Source organism: Colletes gigas, unplaced genomic scaffold, assembly GCF_013123115.1.
Source record: "Colletes gigas isolate AHSC1104 unplaced genomic scaffold, ASM1312311v1 Colletes_gigas_Sc00009, whole genome shotgun sequence".
In the NCBI taxonomy this organism is placed as follows: domain Eukaryota; kingdom Metazoa; phylum Arthropoda; class Insecta; order Hymenoptera; family Colletidae; genus Colletes; species Colletes gigas.
Window position 1 is genome coordinate 6,356,691 of NW_025106638.1, and position 23,944 is coordinate 6,380,634.

The 23,944-nt window shown below is 37.0% G+C and overlaps 2 protein-coding genes across 5 annotated transcripts; one reads left to right on the forward strand and one right to left on the reverse strand.

The window, feature by feature from the left end:
• Nucleotides 1-11,063: 11,063 nt before the first annotated feature.
• Nucleotides 11,064-15,387, reverse strand: LOC122397162 (cyclin-dependent kinase 11B). Of its 3 annotated transcripts, XM_043396107.1 has the most exons (9): nt 15,286-15,376; nt 14,997-15,081; nt 14,325-14,696; nt 13,406-14,077; nt 13,024-13,340; nt 12,423-12,749; nt 12,075-12,339; nt 11,583-11,813; nt 11,064-11,492 (listed from the first exon to the last, which is right to left on the reverse strand). In XM_043396107.1, exons 2-9 carry the CDS (start codon nt 15,065-15,067, stop codon nt 11,198-11,200), a joined length of 2,550 nt encoding a protein of 849 aa, XP_043252042.1. In that variant the 5' UTR covers nt 15,068-15,081; nt 15,286-15,376; the 3' UTR covers nt 11,064-11,197. The 3 variants fall into 3 exon arrangements, with proteins under 3 accessions (XP_043252042.1, XP_043252040.1, XP_043252043.1); XM_043396105.1 differs by having other exon boundaries at nt 14,997-15,387; XM_043396108.1 differs by lacking the exon at nt 15,286-15,376 and having other exon boundaries at nt 14,325-14,688; nt 14,997-15,086.
• A 601-nt stretch (nt 15,388-15,988) lies between these two features.
• LOC122397178 (tyrosine-protein phosphatase non-receptor type 23-like) lies at nt 15,989-23,710 on the forward strand. 2 transcript variants are annotated; one of them, XM_043396144.1, is made up of 15 exons: nt 15,989-16,211; nt 16,425-16,627; nt 16,698-17,020; nt 17,122-17,234; nt 17,325-17,731; nt 17,992-18,339; nt 18,424-18,647; nt 18,789-19,024; nt 19,104-21,285; nt 21,353-21,876; nt 21,957-22,235; nt 22,313-22,497; nt 22,572-22,870; nt 23,063-23,209; nt 23,409-23,710. In XM_043396144.1, the coding sequence occupies exons 1-15, from the start codon at nt 16,125-16,127 to the stop codon at nt 23,534-23,536; spliced, it is 5,685 nt and encodes a 1,894-aa protein (XP_043252079.1). In that variant the 5' UTR covers nt 15,989-16,124; the 3' UTR covers nt 23,537-23,710. The 2 variants fall into 2 exon arrangements, with proteins under 2 accessions (XP_043252079.1, XP_043252080.1); XM_043396145.1 differs by lacking the exons at nt 15,989-16,211; nt 16,425-16,627 and having other exon boundaries at nt 16,889-17,020; nt 17,105-17,234.
• The last annotated feature ends 234 nt before the right edge of the window (nt 23,711-23,944 follow it).

Sequence of the window (23,944 nt, forward strand, 5' to 3'; positions counted from 1 at the left end):
TTCATCAAATTATCTTGAACAAAAAAAGAAAATTATGGTACTGTTGGGAAGGGAGACAGAATCGAAACTGTAGAAATTAGTTTGTATGAATTTTCGGTTACGCAGAGAAAGGACCATTGGAAATCTGTTGGGTGTGCGTGACTAATTGTAATTCCACAGTTCTATTTCTAATTTTTCTAATCGAATTAATCTTACAAGGTAACTGTTTCATCTTTATTCATGAAACCACGCTAATTAAATACAGTCCGTACCAAAAGCCATTATATCGAGACATACAATTAGTCAAATGCAAGCGTACACGACAGATTTTTTAGTTATTTTTTTTTTTTGGATAATGGGAGGTTGTGCAAAAAAATTTCTACGCATATTTTTTGAAGACTATAACGGTCCGGAGGGAGATGTCAATTCCAAATTTACGTACGTACAGAGTAAAGCAAATAGCGTGTTCACCTTGAATAACTTGTAAATCATGCGGTGTAATAAAAAAATTGTTTTATACAAGAGTCCCATGGTTTCCAGGGGTGCATTCCTTAGCAGCGTGTGTACCTCTTTTGTTGTTTAAGACGTTTCATAAACTTTGTCCAAGTCATATTTTTTTATACTGGCTTCGAGAATTTTTGCTTTCCACGTTCCTGAAAAATAAACAATGTGCAATGATTGGTACAGAGGTCAAAACGATGGCGTGCACCACATCAACGAGTTCCTAGGATAACGTGATGTGTTTCTTTATGAAGCTTCCGTCCTCTAACCGATGCCTTGACTTCAATGATACAAGGAAGTTAATAGTAATAACATTACCATTGTAAGATAATCGTCTCCTTTTGAATGTGAATGTAATTTTTAAACAAAGCTAACTTCGAAGTATGTGAAAGTATTATGACATATTTGTATTAAAAATAGACACAGATTCTATAGTATAGTATATGTAAAGATAAAGTATAACATATAAATTTCATTGAAATCAAATGTTTTAATATTAAAATCACACGTTATGTTTTTAAAAAATAATTCATATTGTCAGAGATTGTAATAACCAAATATAAAATTAAAATCGAGGATGGAATAAGCTTGGATGAAAATGTTAATACTAGGATGCTGTAGGACTCAAAGTCAGTTCCTGGGATTCGCTGTTTACAAAGTAGCTTCTCCGCTTTGCGTTTCATGTCATACAGTGAACTGGGTATGATCACCTTGACGGAAACGCAGAACAACCGCAATTACGTTTTTTTATTTATTTTTACTAGCTGCGTGGATGCGCTTCCAATCTCAAGTATCATTGTCTTGGCCAATTGTGTATCAGTATATTATTCACAGAACATTCTGAAAAAAATTAATTTTCCGGAATTAACATTTTTTTACGAATAGTCAAGAAGACACAGACAGAATAGTTTAGGTTTATTTCTGACCTCGGTGATTCTTCCATTATTGTAATTTATTAATATCGCGAAACTACATTGTTTGGAGAGCAGAATAAAAAGAAAGAAATTTTTAAATATTACTTGAAGGTCAATCTTGTTTTTTTTAAACGAAGACTCATAATAAAAATACCTTACGTAAGCTGAAACTTTGCTGCAAGTATTAAACGATTTACCAAAAAATTCCTAATGTTGATTCGGTTATGCTCCATGTTGTATTACTATAATCGACATTCTATTGTAGTTTTTAAAGAACTTCATTCAAACACCGATGCAGACAGTCAGCCGAACACGATCTGGTTTTCAAACCAACTTGGCAAATTTACAGCCAAAGACGGGGAAAAAGAGCAGAAAATAGGGAGGGAGTTTAGAACTCGTCCCACTAAAGAATTCAAGAACAGATCGAGGTGCCAGGTATATCCAGAAAACTCGTGGAATCTTAAAAACAAGACAGTTTAGGGAACGACGATGATTCGCCTTGAACTTGCGAACGCTCGATTTATCAACCTGTTTACACTCCGGAAAAGAAAACAACAAAAAGCGAAAATCAAGCGAAAAGTCTCGAGAGGCATTTTAATCTTTGACAAGAAAAAACCCGAGAAACCGTTTAAGCTATAAAAGCTGGGACACGGTAAAAGAATCAGGATTCGCTGATTCCATTAGTAGAAAAGACAGCTATCATACGAGCCTGTCTTCCAAAATGGGAAGGGGGGGCCCCCTTGAGAGGGCGTTTCACGGATCAAGAAGGGAGGGAGCAGCCCAAAGTATATTATCTTATTTCCAATAAGAGTGATAGAACTTTAAACAGAAATAAAATATTGATCCCACAAAATATTTGTTTCTTCTAATAACCAGCAGAGTGACTAAAATTGGGCAAGTTTTCGTAGGACGTCTTAATACGATCGGGAGATTTTGGAGCTTACAATGGCGAGTCGGCGAAAGGACCAACGTATCTTACTCCCCATCAGCATAGTCTATCACACGTGTGTCAAGTCGTGACGTCTATTAAAAACTTAATTATACATTCCGTTTAGTTATGAAAGCGATTTAACTGGTTCTAGATACGGGGAACTCATACAACCTGTATCGAAACATTTGACTTCCCGATGCCAATGAACTTCAAAGACCACGTGAATAATCCTCTTTATCGCGGGCCACGACGCCGGCTGAACTGGATCTCCTGTTAGGAGTACATAATTCGGGGAACGAGCAATTAATCGTGCCGCTGGCGTTCTCGAATTCGAATACCGGCCAGCCGCGTTAAACATTCTGCCGACGAACAAATTCTGTCCCCGGATGCTTCCGTCTCGTCTTTTCTGGGTGGCTCGTCACGCCTTCAGGAGAACCATGATGAAAATTGACTCTCCGCTCCCTATCTATGAAATCACAAATACATTTTTCAATTTAGTGAGACGTTATTAAAGCACGCTTACAAAGCAACAAGGAATTTCGTATGGTCTTTAATAAAGATTAAAATTATAATTTGCCCAGCGTGTAATTAAGACCTCCCTTCATCCGATTATCGCCTCTTCCGTGGAATGACGAGCATTATGGGCGGCGGATGATTCGGCAATTACGACGTCATAAAAACGTGGATGGCCCGTAAGTTTTTGTATTTAAAAACCAAGCATGATGTCGCAAGGAATTGCAATTATTTGGGGGCAAACCTTTCAATAAGCACCCTCCTCCTTTAAAAAAAAGGTTTATTAAAAAATAACAGAATTATGTGTCATAGTATTGAAATTTAATTTACATCCTGATAATCGATTCCGGGTCACCCTAATATTTCTCGTCGCGTTGCGATTCATCGCGAAACTCCTTGACCCAATCCGTTTAGACACTGTGTCGTCTAACCAATCAAGCCATTAACCATTAGTGCATCTCCTCGTAAAGATCTTAGATCGTTTGAGATCTAACAAACGGGTCCGTACACGAGAAAGCTATTAACACGGTGGCAATAGATAATTCTGGAGGCAAAATTCGTCTCTGGTTCGTGGCTGTATTTCGGATGCTGCCCAGAGAGGAGCCGGCTGATTTATGTCAACACCTTGGACAGTCACGGGATCCTTGGGAAAGTCGCGTGTACCATTCGTCAATCGAAATCACGATACCTGAGCGCAGAAATCAAGGTATGTTTTAATTACGTCATCTATAAATTAACAAGTTACAGATTGTTGTACAGTAGGGCGGATTATCTAAATCAAAAGTAAAAAGTAAATATATACAGGGTGTCTCACCCGATTTTTACATCTTGATTTTCTCGCTATTGTTACTCGTAACAAAAAATGTTTCAGCGGAGGCTTGAATGGTATCGAGTGGAACATATTCTGATGTTATTAGTTTTTTTCGTGAGTGGACGCGTAAAGGTCATATAAAGGTCAACTTTGTTTTTTTAAATGGAATGGGTTATTTTTTAATACATCGATCGATTCAGCTGGACAATCGTTATAAAAAAGTACTAACAATGTAACGTCGAAAAATTAGTAGTTCAGGAGATATTTCAATTTAAATTATTTAAATTCTTAAGGGGTCTGGTAACTCTAGAATATTGAAAAATTCGATTTTTTTTTTTTGGCTTAAATAATAGTTTGAAGCCTTAAAAACATTATGCGAAAGGTCTCAGTGTCGGAACAATGTTTTTGCTGAAAATTTAGAGCCCCAAACGATGACGTGTATCTGCGTCCTGTAGCGTCATTACTACCGCGCTAAGACGTTAGCTCTGTTTACCAACGTTAGACTAGCAAAAACAACGTAAACCAGTCATTATTTGATCGATTTAAAAAATGCCGTGATGTAAATGGTCGTTACGTTGAACCATTCCTGTAAATAAACGCTAACGTCTTAGTACAACAGTAATGGTGCTTTAGAATTATTTAAATTGAAATATCTCCTGAACTACTAATTTTTCGACGTTACATAGTTAGTACTTTTTTATAACGATTGTACAGCTGAATCGATTGATGTATTAAAAAATACCTCATTCCATTTAAAAAAACAAAGTTGACCTTTATATGACCTTTACGCGTCCACTCACGAAAAAACTAGTAACATCAGAATATGCTCCACTCGATACCATTCAAGACTCCGCTGAAACATTTTTTGTTACGAGTAACAATAGCGAGAAAATCAAGATGTCAAAATCGGGTGAGACACCCTGTATAATAGACGAGGCAATTAAAAATTGTATTTTAGAACATTATTGTTGAGACTTATATGCAGTGGATAGGTGGATATCAAAGAATGAAACCACATTGTATTATTTGTAACGGCTTTATGAAACGTATTGTATTCGGTATGCCGCAACTGATTCGCACGAGGACAATATTTGAACTGATACATGTAAACCGTAAACACGGTAGCTCAGAGATAGAAAAAGCGCGTCTTCTCGAGTTCGCTCGTGTTTGCTCGCGTTCGCATGTTTTGCCATACATACACTTGTTTTAACAATTATTGTGAAGATTGAAAAGCTGCATTAACTAATCTACTCAAAGCTGTAGGGTTCTATCTAAAAAAAAAGTCTAAAAGGTCAAGATCGTTAGGGTCGAGCAGTTTCTTGTGCATAAAGAAGACGGGGTGCCTAAAACAGACTACCTGAATAACTTATCTTCTCTTGGAGATAGAAAAGGATGCATCAGTTTTCATTTTATTCCAATTCAAAGTTCTATAGCTCTTATTGGAAACCCCTATACTTTACGCGGACACCTTGGGGATCAATTTGCGGTAGCACGACCGACGAGCGACAAGATTCGTGGGACGTTTACATGGAAGAAAGTACCCGGGTGTTGATAAAATCGATCTGTAACATGATCGACGCGACACGGGTTTCGAATTCGAAGGGTCTTAAGAGCGAATCAAGGACACAACAGTCTCGAGGACCGCTTTTCTGGTCCCTGGTTAGTGACCCACGCCCATCCCAGAACACCGAGATTTCGATTATCGTTCGTGGACACTCTAAGCTCCCTCCCTCTCGTCCTCCGCCCAACGCGTGCTTCTTTTATTTCTTCCCTGCTCTTTCTTCCACTCCCTCATTGGTCCCTGTATCGGGACCTATCTTCGCCATATATCGCTCTTCATCTCCTAGTGGGCGTTTCATGAATAAATACAATTCCCTTAATTATTGGAACCGTATTCCTGGTAGACAGTGTCGCTAACGATTACAAAATTTTACTCAATTGAGAAGTTTTAGTTCTTTTTTTTTAATTCAAATAGTAAACGTTAGACAGTAGTAACGCGTAAACATTGTTTGTCTACTTTATTCTATGTGAAAAATATTCTCCAAACAATAACTTGGCGATTTTAAAAGTTTCCTCATTTCCAAAAACAAAATTTCATTTCAGAATAGAAAAATACCTTTCTCGGTGTGCGCTTTCAGAAGCGAACAACCAAGTCTCATTCTGTTCCCCGGTGGTCTTCAAGTATCTTTTTTATTCCACTGAGAGTTCACGGACCCCGACTAACTTGTTCGCAGACCCCCAGGGGTCCGTGCGCCGCGGTTTCAGAAACGCTGATGTAGACTATTAGATCGTCTGCAAACGCTACAGCGTTTGATGTGTTACAATCTTCGTCGAGCCTGAAATTAATCTATAAATCGTTGCATTAATAAATAATTATTATGTTACTCCCTTAATAGATAATATCTTTTCCAGTGAAAAGGTATAACACCTGCAAAATCCAGAAGATTTTTTAAGTTTACCAGTTAATAACATTTTTTAATAAGTATTTATATAAGCAAATTTGTAAACCAGTGACGCATGCGCGAGTTCATAGGTTCACGCAGACACGTATATGCAACGATCGTCCGCGAAGAGTTAATAACACGGTAACATCTAACGATGACCGAATGAGAAACAGATCGTCATTGGAAACGTATACCAGTCGCGATCGGTACCACGCCACATGTATCTCGGAATTAATGTGACTTTCTCGAAAATCCAACGCCGACATGCCGCGATGGCTCGCGCTGAAAATCGTCCATCACTCTCGCTCGCGCATCAGTCTCCGAGAAATACACTGTTCAAAGAAATGAATCACGTTTGTTAGCAATGTAGATTCTATCTGTATCATCGCGGCTACACGATATAACGGAAAATACACAAGTTGTACAAAACGAACGATTACATAAAAAAAACCGTATACCGAACATCGTTCGTCAGCGTCGTTTCAGAAATTTAAACTTCAGTTGCATGAAAACATATGCTTAACATTTTATAAAATTAAAGGGAATGACGAAGCAAAAAATTTCTTAAAACAGATACACAGCTGGCCGAGACCGGTAAAAAAGTAATCCCTTTCCTACTTCCGATCGTGGAAATCATTTTTTGTAAAATCAATACGGTCGAATTTATTTAAAATAAAAAACGCGGGAAAACTTTCAACTTCGACCCAATATTTAAATTTAGAGCTTCGAGAGTGTTTCGAGAAATTAAAAATTAGGTCTCGACCCACCTCTGTTTCAAATTTAGCGTTTATCTTGGGTGGAGAAATTTGTTTATTTAGGCGAATGGCTCCCCCAACAAAATTTGGAAATTGCTGTGTTAAAGTTTACGACACCTGTTATATTTAAATTTAGAGCTTCGAGAGTGTTTCGAGAAATTAAAAATTAGGTCTCGACCCGCCTCTGTTTCAAATCTATCCCTTATCTTGGATGGAGAAATTTTGTTATTTAGGCGAATGGCTCCCCCAACAAAATTTGGAAATTGCTGTGTTAAAGTTTACGACACCTGTTACCGAATGTGAACACTATAGTAATCGATAAATGGATAGAAGGGACGTTTAGTGTCCGGGCTCTGATTAGAGAACACGAAGAGTCTCGCCAGGTATCGTTATCGAGCAAAAGGTAATACACATTGTAAACAATCGTAAACTCGGCCATCCGAGAGCCGCCAGTGTCTTCCTGCGGACGTAAATAGCGTGCATAAATTGAATTGCGCTCGCGTTATCGCGTCGTTAACTCGAGAGCTGTGAGGCGGTAAAGACAGATAAGGACGCATTGCGCTTCATGCTCACGATTATTACTAATCGTAAGCGTTCGCGCGAACGACGGTCACTGGACTCTTCGTCTGGTCCCTTTACGCGACTTTGATCCGCACTTTCGATACATTTAACACTCGAGCAACTCGAGAGAACCGTCCTATAAACCGCAGCGACACCGATGGCGATCGTTATGAATATTAATCGGACCACATTGATCAACAGCACGAAACGACAGAAATCTTATCACATTCTTATTATTTGTTTCGCCTTATTCCGATCGACCAAACATTTTAAGCATTCCAACGAGACATTCATAGAATTTTTTTACAAGCAAACGCATAATATCCGGTATACAACGCAGTGACAGTATTAAAATTAAAAATCTATATTTGAGATTTACCTATACTCCTACTATTTTTGTTCGATACAGATTTAGTTCCTTGTTGTGTTTTAATAGAAAGCATAGACTACTTAGTTTATAGTAATATTACATAATATAAAATCTACGGTCTTGAGTCCTAACTATAGTAACTGTTCAAGAATCATAACCATCACAATTGTGCTCGTTCGAAGGAAGCGAACAAATTAGTACGCTAAAGCCTCGATTTATCGGTTTAATCGGAGGAAAGGAGAATGATCCGTTAAATTCAAATGTTCCTAAAATGGTGTCAACACAGAACCGAAAATCCGTTAACACGATGTCTACTGACTCACATGTGGGTCACGATAATTTTCATTTAGGTGTCGGTTGAATACAAAACAAATTTCGCTTATACGGCTAAACCAAAATTTTTTTTTATATAAATAACGTAACTAATTAGTAATTTTTCACAATTATCACAGCCGCCATATTTGTTATTCGCTTTTATACTCTTTTTGGAAAATCTTTTTAAGTAATTAACATTTTGTATTCATGGCTCAACTTTTGGGAATGTTTTCAATGTTCTTCTAGCGTTTCTAATTTTGACCAGCTTTCCGATGTTTTAGAATACTGCGCGAATATTCGATCGGTCAGGTAATCATCAGGAAAAGCGGCTCTGTCTACGACACGATTCGCAGTTGCGTAATTTCAAAAAATTAAGAGGCAATTTTCTTCCATATTTTCACGAAGAAGACGACTGTCGTTTACAGATTCGACTGTCGCGGGCAGACTTCAACCCCCACGTGCACGATGAACAGGTATAAAAGTATCAGCTACTGGCGACTCTCAGAGCACATCGAGCTTACATCTCGAACAGAAACGTTGCATTTGCAATACCCGTTTCGCTAATATCAACAGGCAGTTGAACATAAACAGGTAATCCAACTTACCAATAGTTTTCGCGAACAATTGGCAAAATATTAAGTTTCGGTCCTTTTTTTTGAGGGGTGTTTCCTATTTGAAATAAAATAAAATAGAATTAGAGAATATATTAATAAACAGAATATAAATAGAACATATAAATATAGAAGATACAGGTTTGGTTCATCTTCGTCTGCAGGACCGTTCCTGGCGGGGGTGCAAATGATACCTACGCACCTAAGCGGTCGTAGACTGTTTATTACAACGATTCGTCTAATATACCTGCATGTCGTTTTCAGAAACAAAGATGTCTCTAACCAAACGCATGATCATCCTGATTGTGATATTGGGAATCGCATGTGAGGCGTTTGCGTCGATCGAGGACTCCGACAGAAATCTCTTGAGCCTAATCTATCCGTACGGCAGAGGACTGGTAAAATCATACACATAAATTCATCAATCAAAAGCGTGGTCAGGATTTTGTCTAGGAAGGAACAAAAGTGTTAAACTAAAACTTAATTCTCGGCTTTAATTTCCGAGATATTTTAAAAATTCTGTCGATATAGTAGTATTGAATTATGACTATACATGCACGCAGCGTCAGCATCAGTGGCAGTGCATGCGTGAACTTTGCAACCAGTCACTTCTCTTTTGTTTTAGAAACACATCAGTGGTTAGTAGTAATTTAGTTTAGGTTGGATATTTGATTGTCGAAGTACTATCAAAACAGTATTAGTTTTTACGAATTGGATTAGGTTTTAGAACCTAACCTAATAAATATTTCCCCGTTTGATTGTCTAAGTTTTAACATCTCGTTTCAAACATTCTTTACATACACAGAACAAAATTTCACGAAGTTATGTGTAACCATTCTGCTTTCAGGATAGCGATTTACAGCTTGCAAGACTATTGCTGCTACCACCGCGCCTCTATCATCCTAAACGCAACTCCGAGCTGATAAACTCGCTGCTGGGTCTACCAAAAAATATGAATAACGCTGGAAAATGAGAATTATCCTGAATAAGCTCCGTTGGAAACAATATTATACAATGTTATATATAGCTCATGTAAAAAATATTAAATATTGTGTGTAATTCCTGAAATTCAATGTCAACGAAGCTACACTTTATATTTATCGTGTACGCTTTAACAAATCTTTCGAGCTTGTAACGTGTCAAATAGAATAAATGTGGAAGAGTACATCGTTGATCATATTTTTTTAACCGTCCATCCATTTATACCTGCAAATTTTTGATACTGTACGAATAACTCAAACAAAATGAAGTCTAATATACTTCCGTTCTTCGACGAGACAATGTCTGAAAAGACAAGATTTAATTATAGATCGATGATCTGAAATTAGCTAAACGATTGTACAATCGTTTCTAACGATGAGACTAATTCCGTATCGATACTCGTATATACTGGGACATTGTTTAACGTCAAACCATTTTGTTACTTACACAAAAGTATCATTATGTATCAATTATATACATCATTTTTATGGTATTAATTTTCGACATCAATACTTTTGAAATGAATACTTGATTGGTGCCCATAACCTTTACTACGAACCATGCTGAACAAAAGGCAATAAAACTGTGAGAGTTCGATTTTACTGTTTCTCGTTCGGCGCGGCTAGTACTGGAATCGTCTGTGCTATAACGTATAATACTGAGAAAACGTGAACGCGCCCGAATCTGCCTTCTGTATTGTTCCGAATACGTTGATAAAGGTTTGGAAGATTTCATAAGCGGTGGAAAATTTCGTTTATACAGATTTTCTGTTGCCCGCTTCGTATTTCCTGCCCAGATCTACATACGTGTTTTTTCACAGCACCCCATAAAAAGAATCCAACGGATTTAAGCTAAGTGATCACGAAGAACATAAATATAATACAGATGTCCAATTTGTTCATAACCGAACATATAATAATATTTAAGAGTTGTGGAATCGATCTACCTAAATGTGATACTGTACCATCGTGCATAAAATAAATATGTCATTCCTCACGTGGTATAATATACATCGCAATTCGTTGTAATAAGTGTGAATGCAAACACCTAAGATAGTGAGAACTGATTAGACGATTTGGTAGATAAAAAGATCCAATTATAGTTTCTCACAAAGCTTCCTCGCTTGACTATCAAGATCATGGCCAATTTTCCTGCAACTTTTCTTGACAGGTCTCCATCGATCCCAGGGTGTATAATTCACCAATGCTAGCCACGACCAAACATTTAACAACCTGTATATAGTATGTAAAGTATAAGTAGTGTATAGAATTAAATATTATCGAGCAAAGGGTTAATCGATATATCGTACATCGATATATATCGTACCTGCCCGTCATTAATCGTTTCAAATTAAAATTTACGTCTTTTGATTTCGTGTTTCATATTAGTTTAATATTACAATCGAAATGTGAAACATAAAATATTTCGAAATATATGTACAAAGTTTATTTCTCGTAGAAAAGCGCAGTCACTCGTGGATTCGATTCACTCGCAAAATGTGTTGTAACCATTTAAAACTTTAAGTGAAAACCGCCGCCGACAGGCGGCTGCCTTCCACCTTCTGTGAGGCCCATGTGAAAGCCAGAATTACTTAAATCAGCATCATCGCCATCTCCCAATTGTTTGTACTCTTTACCACCGCTTGGTGGTTTAGGAGAAGCGTTTGCTGTCCTAACACCGAGCTCAGATTTGGCTGGCCACGTGGGAAACATCTGAGGATCGATTGGCAAGGGTGCTTCCGTGAAATAGCCATGTTTCAAGGCGTCTTCTGATGTTACTCGTTGTTGAGGATCATATGTAAGGAATCTGTAAATGTTTTTCAGAAAGAACATAAAATAAATGATATTCACTAATGTTTAGTTTTGAACAAATCGACGTTCATAGAAAGAAACATACTTGTTTAACAGCTCGATGCCCAAATCCGACAGAGATAGGCTGAAACGCTGCCTCAAATTGTTTACGGGGTAATGAGCAAACGGAATTTTCTGCACCATTGGTAATTTACTATATCCTGGCCATATTCGATCATTCGGCGTACCTAGTTCCTTAAATATCCTATTTAACTGATCAATCTCAGATTTACCTGGAAACAATGCTTCCATTCTTAGTAATTCCGCAAAAATGCATCTGAAAAAAGCAACATTTCATTAACTAACACTGATACACTGTTGGGAGATAAAACATTGAGAGACTATGCACAGGAGTAAATCGATAAAAGTCACAATTGAGATAACCAACAACCTGAAAAGAAGAAGGAATTAGGTAGAGCAGGCAACCGATTCCCCTCGTCCTTCGCGTCATTTAGTTTGTAGATAGTATCTCAACATCTCGTTTCCCAATAGTAGATAAATGAAATGCCATTGATTGTTCAAATGTTACTTTACTCACCCCACGGACCACATATCAACAGGAGTACTATATTCTTTTCCGCTCAATAGCAATTCAGGAGCTCTGTACCAAAGTGTTACAACAATCGGAGTATACTGTCTCAAAGGAGAACCGTATTCTCGCGCTAAACCAAAATCACCAACCTTCAAGATGCCTCGGTGACTTAGCAACAAATTCGACGTTTTCAAATCACGATGAAGTATCCAATTATCGTGTAAATGCGCCACCGCTCGTAATAATTGTTGCATAAGACACTTGACTTCTCCTAGAAAAATAATATTTAATCATGTATCCTGTTTCATAGCACTGATTCGGTATCATTCTCATCGCTAACCAACGATCGTTTACCTGGTATGAAAACTTGCTTTTTCTGCTTCATTGTTTCCATCAACGATTTCAGATCATGCTCTACATAATCCATTACAATAAATATTTTATCCATATTGCTACCGACGACTATTTCACGGACAGTAACGATGTTCGGATGTTGCGCCTTTAACAGAGTATTTATTTCACGGAGACTGGTGATCGGAAATCCTTCCTTCTCTTTTTCCATCTTTAATCGCTTCAGAGCAACAATTTCGTCTGTGCGTTTGTCACGCGCCCTGTACACGACACCGTATGTACCTTCCTCGATACGATTCAAGCATTGAAATTCCTCTACGCTTCTACAACCTGCGATAAAATAAAGTACTACAATTTTCCATTGTTTCATTATCGACACTACATTCGTCTTTATTATGCTACTTGATGATCGAAACGTTGTAATAAATAACTTAACAAATTCTGTTTTTTTTTCTGTTTGATATAATCAATAAACGTATAAATGCTGTATAACATTATTTTTTATAGTTACAGGAGCAAGAAAAGAAAAAATAACTTCTTGATAAGATAAAATGTTCGTTGTACAATATGATGACATAACGTGACAAGAAGTTTCTTTATTTACCTTGAATTGCTGGCAGATATGGAGGTAATTCGGGCACTTCCTCTTTCTTTTCTTCTTCCTCTACGGTCTTGGTCGCGCCATTTGAATCAACGTGTCCGGGTGAGTCCCCGTCGGAATGATCAGACTTAGCTAACCGATCAACGGACAAAGGGCTCGGATTATTGTAATCAGAACCATCGTTGGAATCGGCATTAGATCCTTTGTTCGAATCGTTAGATTCATCATCATCCTCGCTGCTGGATTCAGACGAATCAGAAGAATGTCTATCTGAAGATCTTTCACGTATACTTCTCTGACCGTCGGATGAACGCCGGGACCTGTACACCAAACATCAATAAATTATTGTATATGTGTTTCCAACGTTAACATAATAAAAACTTACTCCACGGATTTCGAACGAACTTCGTCCGAGTGAACAGGACTTGGACTTTCGTCCGACAGTTCTACGACGGACGGATCTTGATTGTTCTCGGGACTTAAAGGTCGTTTCTCTCCTCTTTTCATTCGACGTGCTTCTAATTCCAATCTAGAGACTTCCTTCCTCCTGGCCATCTCTCTATCAGCTTCTAATAATCTTTCTTTCCTGAGTTCTTGCTCAGTCATTTCCTTTGGATCCTTTGGCTGAATCGGTATTTCGTTAATCTCCATTTCATCGGCTTCCTCGGTAACAAGTTCCATCGCTTCGCGCAATTGTTTCTCTCTGTGTTCTTTTTCTCGTTCGGCTTTCTCTCTGTCCCTATCGCGTAGTCGATCGTGCTTATGCGATCTTTTATGACGCTTCTCGCTTCTCTCGGGTCGTTCAATGAGCTCCGTTTCAGAATATTGTTCTTCCATCGATCTTATGTGCCTATGATCATCAATACGAATTTCACGACGTTCTCTCATATCGTCTACGATAGCACGAAACTCGCGACGCTCTCGTAGATCTTCCATTCTCTCTCTGCGCTCACGGGCCTCGCGTGGATCCTCCATACGGATTTCTCTGCGAGTATCCGCTTTGTAATCACGAATGTCCCGCGAATCTTCCCGTCTCTCTCTTCTCTTATCCAATAATCTGTAAATCAAACGGTCTGATAACAAGTATAGTTTATCAAATGTTATATTATCAATTATAGCGAAACTATGTTGGTAAAACTAGACACCTGTCCGCAAAGGATTAAACCAAACACTGTGATTTCGTAACTGATCATATTGAAAAAATATATTATTTGTATAAAGAAATAATGTAATACAACAATAGAGATGCTACAAATGCAAAAAAAAGGTACAATGCTGTTTCAAATACATAGAATTTATTATACCTTTCTCTTAAATCCTCTAAAACACGATCACCAGTGGTCCTCTCTTTTCTATCGTGTCTAGATTCCTTATCCCTATGAGTTTCTATTCTTTCTAGTCTTTCCATTCTTTCTCTATCCCTTTTGGAACCTTCAGAACGCTCTGATCTTTCTAAAAGGTCAATGCCATGCCTACGGTGTCTGTGCTTGTCCCTGTGTCTGTCTTCCCCTCGATCATGATGCCGAGATTTTCGTTCCTTTTCTTCCCTACGGTCCCTCCTATCGCTATGCTTGTCTCTTCTTCTTGACGAGTTAGACTTATGATGTCGAACAATAGCCTGTGGTGGTTTTATATCCAGAGAATCGGCAGTATCCCCGCCATCCTCCTCTGAAAAACTTTAAGTATACTTTTCTCAAAACAACTAATGTTTAAGCACGCGATACGTGAAACTAATAAATAAAAACACTTTTAAAAACGACACATTGCATGTGAATTATTTTCTTTAATACGGAAACAAAAATAACGTTTTTAATCGAGCAATAGACAAACTAGTAAACAGATAGAACAGGATCGTAGAATCGTTAACAGAAAGTTCTAAATTCAAAGTTTGAATAAAAAAAGCCACATTATATCTTAGCTATATATCTTGAAGGTTATGTTTAGAAGTTAAAATCTCGCATCGTATTATTCGTTACCTAAAATCATCCATATCCTTCGACGGGCTTTTCTTTATTTCTCCATCTTCACTTTGATTATCAATATCCATGTCAAGCCTGTTTCCTGACATGTTACGAATAAATATATTCACTTTCAATTAACAGTTCTCCGCGCATAATTACCAACGAACGGAAAATGAAATACAAATATTCGCTATGGCCACGAAAATTTCACGTCTCGCACGTGAATCATGTTTGAATAAATAAAATTTGAAAAATATAATTAACTTCCTTCTTAATATTCGATTTAATTCACATTCGTACATACATATTTCGACCTTTGATCCACGAAGAAACAAACAAGATGCGTTCGAGCGATGAATTTATCGCATCACGTACCGTCCATTGACCAAATTCTCTTTCTGTAAAATGTTGAGGCTAATTCAACAGCGTATGTATGCAGAAGCAATGCATATGTGTTTGTGGCATACATTTCTATTTGGCAAGTTTACAAAGGGCGATTTTTCTATTCCTGTTTTTCCAGTCGACCTTCATCAATTTCTAACTGCAATTAATGATGAAAATGGTTATAAAATATTGTACGAATAACATACGAATCCAAGTAGACAAAGTAGATTTAATAGATGAAGCAATTACTTCGGTTTAAAATGAAAAATGAGTTGATATAAACAGATCAGCTCAACATTCATTGGTCCGTTGTGACTATACATATACAGTTACTCTATACAAATTTAATATGAATAAAACAAAAATGTTTCTATTTATTTTGATCAAATATTGTTTATTACATCAAGCTACTTCTATTTAGAAAGTGCTTCTGTTTTTCATTGATTTAAAAAATTACGATTCTATGTCTATGTGTATTCTGGGTACTATCTTTTACCCAGTTTTGACGAAGTCACTTGATGACCTTGATGTTGTCTATATTTACTCTATCTTTCTATTGAACGAAAATTACATATTGTTTGCGTTTACATCGTATGCACATGAATATTTGCCCAAAGGCGGCTCAATCGTCCATCAAGAGTATACGTGATGACGACAGCTATGTTCTGTGCACAAATTCATTTTCTACGAGTTTGACAGGTAATCAACTGACAGTTTTTAAAAACCTCGAAACGATAACTGTTCAAAAAATATCTTACGATGGAAGCAGTACCGAGGTTGCCGATGATATATTTTCAGTTGAAAGTTAGTCCAGAACCAACTACGTTTGGACCAAAGCTAAAGCAGGTACGATATAATTGATATTGCGAAGTAGCCGTAGTATATTAACAATTGTTATATTCATATTTAATTCTCTTTATTATTATGTAAAATGTTGAATTAGTATTTCGAGCGTCGAATTTACGTGATCAAATTGTACGAGCCATCCACCTTGTCTTGATCTGCCAATTAACTTAACGAAAATTCTAAACATCTTTACTCTGCCTCTTTTTTTTTTAGTACATACGTGATTTTTACAACGAAGATGCAGAATCGTACGCAAACGAAATATATCAATTGGAAAGTTTACGGGCAATGGCTGTTCGACCACCCATTGATATGGCTGGCTGTTTATTATTAAAAAAATACTATTGTCAATTGCATTTTCTTCAAAGCAGATTCCCCATGGAAAAAGATGGCACAGCAGCAATCACATTTACATGGTAAAACAATTAATGGGTTAAAGTAAAATTGTTTAAATATTTTAGAAATCAATACATTTAATTTAAATAGGAGAGATACATATGCAAATATGGTTTGCTCACTGGCAAGTATTCCTTTTGAAATAATTTCTATCTTATATAACATTGGTGCAATGCATACTCATTTGGGAGCACGTACAGAGAGAACATCGGCCGATGGTATGAGAATGGCTTGTGCTCATTTTCAGTGCGCAGCATGGGCATTTGAACATTTAAAAAGCAATTACCCACAGCCATCCGGTGTTGATTTAGCACCAGAATTAATGACATTTATGCATCAGTTGTGTTTAGCCCAAGCACAAGAATGTATATTAGAAAAGAGCATGCTTGACAACCGCAAACCCACAATCGTAGGTATGTATAAAAGAATTGCAAATTGTATAGTTGTATTACACCTCTGTGGCTTTAATTGTCTGCTCTTGTGTATCATTCTACAAGATATATGTATCATGCAGCAAAAGTCGCAAGACAGATAGTGGATTATTTTACTCTGGCATTAACTACGCTTGAACAAGGTGGAAGCGAGGATGGAACCATATCGGATACAGTCGGTACTAAAATATATAAGGTATGTTTTAAAATTGTTCGTTCGTTCAAGCATATAGCTCATTTTTACTAATAGCAATAATTTTAATTATTGTTTACATTTATTTTTCAGAGTTGGAAACGATATGTGAAATTCAAAAAAGCTTACCACTTAGCAGTCACTCATTTGTATCAAGGCTTGGCTGCCGAAGAACAAAGAAAAATGGGTGAAAGAGTAGCATTTTATAACGTTGCATTGGCTTCTCTAAACGAGGCACAGTTAATTTATGCTAACGCAAAAGGAGCGATAGGTATAACGGGTGCAGCCGATGAGAAAACAATTGTTGAAGAAGCACTTACGTTTACGAACGATGTGATAGAAGGGAAACGCAAAGCTGCCAAAAATGAAAACGAATTTATATATCACGAGGAAGTACCTGAAAAGGAAACACTTCCTACGGTAAAGGGAGCATCCTTAGTTAAAGGAATATCGTTTAGTATAAATGATCCTGAAGTCTCAGGTCCTGATATATTTGCCAGGTACATACTGTATTATTTTAAAGCAATTTACGATAAGAGACAGTCTGAATTTATCATTTGCATAAATATATATTTCGCTTGTCATATTGGAAACAAATATTATATCGTGTACAGTCTGAATAGATATAGTTTATTCTTTAAAACTACATTTTACTGTTCCATTTATATTTTCGACTAATTTATATTAACAAAGTATGTTTATTTGTAGTATATATGCTATAACATTTGTTTAAAAATTTGTGTTTTCATATTTGATACAGATTAGTTCCAATGAAAGTACACGAAGCAAGTTCTTTGTACTCGGAAGAAAAAGCAAAAATATTACGTTCCGTCGGTGGTAAAATTGAGGAAAAAGATCAACAATTAAATACCTACTTGGCGTCCTTAAAACTCGAACATATGAGTTTATGGGACCCTGATGTTCAAACCACAGAATGGGAACGTTTACCCCTTCCCGATGAATTGGTCGAAAGATGTGCAGCTCTAAACGCAAAACAACACATAATTCAAGATTTGGTGGATATAATGGGGAAATTGTCCGACACCAGTCAAGATGTTGAAAAAATCTTAAAGGAAATTAAGAAACTTCTTCTCGACGAAGAAATGAAGTTACAATCTAATTAATCAGAAACGTATTTCACCACTTTTATCATTAACCGTTAATATAATCACTATTTGTTTACTTTTCATAGAGAGAAACAATATCAGGATACAGTTGGAAAACGACCGCCGTCGATAGTAGCGACTGATTTAACCAGAGAAGCTAAGAAGTACGAAGAAGCACACAACAAGGCATCGGAAAGTAATCACGCTTTGCATAAAGCAATAACAATGCATGTAAAAAATTTAAAAGTACTCGCCCAACCGCTGGCCGAGTTAATTGCATATGTACCTTCACCGAGTGCATATCTTTCAGGTATGTCTAAAGATTAAATATGGGAAATAACACCCTTAAGACTAAAAGTAAACTTGAACGAATTTATTACTAAATGTAACATATTATAAACAATACTCTAATATATACTTTTTTTTACGTGTGAAATCTTATTTTCCATAGAACAAAACAGCGAAAAATCACACAGTGCTATTGAATTAGAACGAATGCATACGAAAGAATTGAAACGTATTTTAAATAAAGTAGACGAAATGCGTAGACAAAGAAATGAATTACACGGAAAATTGAGAGATTCGATCGCTCAAGATGATCTAACACGCTTATTAGTTACCGCCACATCCGACTCTGGGCCCTTGGATCGCTTATTTGCTGATCAACTTAGCAAACATCAAACAGTGGTCAGTAGTTGTATTTACACGACATCAATATTAAGTTTAATTTCGTTTATAATGTATTATATATGTAACAATATTGCAGGTAAACTTGATCGAGCAAAATCTCGCTGCGCAAGACAATATTTTAGCAGCTTTGACAGATGCGTACGCTCAAACTGCCAATGTGCGGAAAGGAGTCGAGGAAATATTGAAGCGCAGAGAACACACTATTACCTCTCTGATTGCGTCTTACGATGCCTACGAAGATTTATCAGCCAAGTCTAGCAAAGGTCTGGAATTTTATAGAAAATTAGAAATAAACATTTCGAAGCTACTTCAAAGAGTTAAGAGCACCTGCAAGGTGCAAGAAGAGGAACGCGAGCACATACTCGCGCAGGATAATAAAAGTTCTCAAGATAAAGTCGATACGATGACGTCCGCCACTTACGATCAAAGCCGTAGCAGATCTGGCAGTGGTCTTAAATTGAAAGATTATTTGAATAACAGGCTAGAGAATGTTCAAAATCAATATTATAATTTATATAAAGGACAAGGTAGATCACTTCAAGCGGATGCAACCGCCAAATCGTATTTAAACGATACGGTGGATAAAAATAATGCACCAATTCTTTCTGGCGGAATTTCAATGCCGGATACAATATCGTCTGCAAAACCTATGCAACAATATTATCCTACGACTTACACAGATTACAAGACGAATTTGCCATATTCCTACGACACGTCTACGTATAACGAAAATGCTGCTGTAAACATTGCTTTAGGTCAGAATTATATGCAAATAAGTAACTCGGATACTCTAAGTACTTATCAGCAAATGCCCGTTACCGGCACGACAACGACTATGACGAACACTGCGGTACAATATCCGGTAAATACTTTTGTATCGAATGGACAATACTCTGGAGCCATGGATGGACAACACGCGTACTCTACCAATGCTCAACTACAGTACAATCTTCCTTCCAACGCGTATGACACTTATCAGCCTTCGATAAATTATACTGGATACAATATTGCACAACAGCAGTATCCAACTAATTTGGAGAAAACTGGTAGTGTCGTTAAAACGGAAGTTCGAGAGGTGCCGCCTCAAATTCCAGTAGCACAGTCGTCCATATCCACATCGAGTACAGTCAACAAAGTAATCGACGCGCAACCGCATCTTTATACCACCGTGGATCAAGAAGGACAAGCGTACGTGCCCGAATCTCAACAAAAACATGTCCCTCAAGAATCTCTTCAAACTGTTATCAGCCAGCAGCACATACTGCCTATGGATAATTCTCAGATGCATAATTACGTTGTTCCTCAAATTAGCCATAACGAGGTTCCAGGCTCTCAAAATTATGGTGGCAGATTATATTATAATCCGTCTGATCCGCATGCGCAGCAAACCGCATCGGCTCAAAATATATCCGGATCGACTAATCCTGCTGCATCCACGCCGTATATACCAACACAATATGTAAATGCAACCGTTCCTCAATCTGTTCATTCTACTATTTCCTTGACTGTTCCAGGAAATGAAATGTCCACCTCGTATTCGTCGAATTTACAAAACTCCAATATCGTCCAATATCCGCAGCAAAATTGTACGGAACAGAGCCAACAAATTTACACGGATAAAACGTATCCGTATGGATCGCAAGTAGCCATTAACGATGCTTCTTTAAGCTACCCTAGTACTTACCACAGTTTGCAGCACGGTGCCAGTGGCACATATCCACAGACCATGATGCCCGTGGATGCGTGTAACACGTACACGTACACGAACTGTCCTACTATCGCAGAAATAATTCAAAGTCACGCAAAGTCATCGACTACGCAGAATTATTCGCAAGTGTATCAATATCAACAACAACCACATTATTCCGGATACGCCGGTTACTCTCAAGCCTACGACCAGGGATATAATTACATGCAAGGAAATCAAATAGCAAACACAGCAGCGGAACCTTACAACGGTCAAATAGAATACGCTTATAATTCTACTACTCAGTGTTACGAACAAAATTCTAGCAATCTTCAAACGTCACAACCTGTTCAGATATCGCAACAAGTTCCCGATTCAACGTCAGAAACATGTACCGACGTTAGTAACGGTTACCAGCAGCAAGAAAGTAACGCAAGATACACAAATGCTAGTAATAATTCCATGGTCAGTCAAACTCCGTCTTCTCAGTATTCAGAACAACCGTTTCAACCTCAATGCTCGTCCGATATTTATTACACTACACCGTATGGTCTTCAAATGCAAAACCAACGTAAGTGTCATAATACTATAGAATTTCAAACACATTTTTACGTTAATTACATTTTATCCCCTGTTAGCGTTAACTAGCAAATCTGAAAACTATACAAATTATAATCAAACGTACATGCAAGCTGTTAACAATGGAACGAATACAACAACCAGCGCGAACCCTATGAAATCAACCTCAAAGTCGTCGGAGAAGTCCAACGTGGACTTGCTTTCTGATCTCGACATTACCATAAATCATGCGCCGTTGGTACCGGAAGTACGCCCTCTGAATAAAACTCAAACTCAAGAGGAACCTGAGACGAAAGACGCTACCGACGAAGACAATACAGAAAAGGAGAATGAAAACGAGAAAGCAAGCGTTCAGTCTACTACTGCCGAAGATAAAGTAGAAAATGAACATTTGCAAATTGTATGGGATACGTGGTATAATGATGTACAACCAAAGAAAGATCCTTTAGGTGATCCAGCAGCTTTACAGAAGTTCATTAGCGAGGTCGAAAAATATGAAAAATTTGTAGATAGTTTACTCATTAAAACGTTAAGCGGAGCGACTAACCTTGACATAAAATGGAAGGAAGTTCAAGAGTTTGAAGTAAGACTGTTCATATTATTTCTTTAATATAAATGGTACTAGTTTCTATGACATTATTCAAACGTCTGATTTAATTACAGGAAAGGGAAAGTGGAAAACAATCCTGTACGGTAGCATTGGCACATTCCTCGGAGAACAGAGTGACTGAATGTATTCCGTATGATACAACGAGGGTGCAGATATCTTCAACGGATGTTCCAAATTATATTAACGCTTCTCATATAATGGAAATTACACAGTGGATACCAACGTCGTTTATCATTACTCAATCACCATTGCCAGACAAAACGGAAGTGTTTTGGATAATGATTTGGGAACAAGAAAGCGAAATAATCGCGTGTTTGGCATCCGATTCGCAAGTGAATACACATTTTACACGTACAATAAATTCAAAAGCCAAGATCTTTTGCAATTAAACGTTTTCTATTTCTTTTAGTTGAACGGTGAGATATATTGGCCTATAAACGAAGAAGACATTTTAAATATTGGTAGCTTCAGAATTTCATTGAAGAAGAGAACGAATCACGTGTCGTACGTCCAGAGAGTTATGTCTGTATATAATAATAAAAAAGAATCAGAAAAGACTGTCGTGCATATGCAATTTCTTACATGGCCTTTTAAGTAAGTCTTTAAAGCTAATAATGCTAACGTAAACTGTCTCGTACTTCATCGTTTATATGTTTTACCCTTTCCAGCGGATTTCCGAGTAGCCCTGGTGCATTACTTACGTTTTCGACGGATGTAATGACCGAGCAAGCATTGAGGCGTTGCTCGAAACCAATAGTTGTACACTGCGTAGACGGTGGAGCATTGAGTAGTTTATTCTTAGCAGCAGCAGCAACAGTATGTCATATTCGTGCTGGATGTGGAATAGTTGATGTACCTCTTGTATTCAAGGGTCTCCTAAAGTGCCGTAAACAAGTTGTAAATAAGGAGTCCTTGTTATTCGCGTATCAGCTTGTCTTATATCATGCTCAAGATATTTTAATGAAACGTAAGTATTATGTATTGTATAATATGCTTAATCATATCCTTGGAACCAAGCAAGATTTGTTCGAAAGTATTTCTTTCTATTGTTCAAAAGTAAACAAGTTATTCGGGTGACTGATTTTAAATGTCCAATTAACCTATACAATTTTCTTATAATACAATGTTAGGTGATTAACTTGCCCTTTTCAAATATTAGGTGGTATTTTATCATCTACTCGCTCCACGTTTGAGAACTTCGAAGGATTCAAAGGAAACAAAGATAAGACATCGAGAAAAATGCATCCTTCCGATGATTTTCTTCAGAGTCTTGGCATTAGCGCCCAACATCCTGATACCGAACAAGGTACAAATATAATAATTAAATTCATCATAGTTCTCGCAAATAATATGTTTATAACGTTTTCGACCACTCCTTTTCCCCTGTAAAATAAGAATCTATCAAGATATTTATTTTTTCGTAAATGAATAAATTTCAAAATATCTATAGTTTTCAAATGAACGTTTTTTATATTACCCACAATATAATGATTTTATGCTCCTAGGTCGACAGAAGACTTCTACGAATAGCGGTACGGGACACTCGACTTCAACGTCGATTCAAGAAAAAGGTAAAGAAGGAACGATCGATCCCCTAAGTCAGCTAGATCCTTTATGGTCCATTAGAAGATAATCAAATTGAATTACAAGTAAAAATTTATGATGCACTGATTAATAAATCTATTATTTAAACGAGCATTTTCATTTCTACGTTTCTTAAATTAACAATATTAATAAGAATAGGATTATAAGACAATTGTATAAACAACGCAGTTCGTATTGCTATAAATGATCCATATTTCCGAAATAAAAGACATTTATTGTTCGAACGTTTCTTAATCCTTACGATTTAAGGGTTTTACAGTCTGTTAAATATATAAAATAAAATATATGTATAAAAATTAATGTTATCCGTTCACATTTATTTTCACGTTCACTGGAAATCACACGTGTCCTATATATGCTCGCAAAATGAAAACTGATATCAGTTATAGTTTTGAACAACACATGGTACAGATAAGCGTTTTTAAAATGTACGGGA

Coding starts and splice junctions, on each gene's coding strand:
- LOC122397162 (XM_043396105.1), bottom strand. CDS start 15,088: ATGTCAGGAAACAGGCTTGACATGGATATTGATAATCAAAGTGAAGAT. Junction 12,750..13,023: donor ATATCTGCCAGCAATTCAAG/GTAAATAAAGAA, acceptor ATTTTATCGCAG/GTTGTAGAAGCGTAGAGGAA. Junction 11,814..12,074: donor GTTGATATGTGGTCCGTGGG/GTGAGTAAAGTA, acceptor TGCTTTTTTCAG/ATGCATTTTTGCGGAATTAC.
- LOC122397178 (XM_043396144.1), top strand. CDS start 16,125: ATGGAAGCAGTACCGAGGTTGCCGATGATATATTTTCAGTTGAAAGTT. Junction 21,286..21,352: donor TCTTCAAATGCAAAACCAAC/GTAAGTGTCATA, acceptor ATCCCCTGTTAG/CGTTAACTAGCAAATCTGAA. Junction 22,236..22,312: donor GTTTGGCATCCGATTCGCAA/GTGAATACACAT, acceptor TATTTCTTTTAG/TTGAACGGTGAGATATATTG.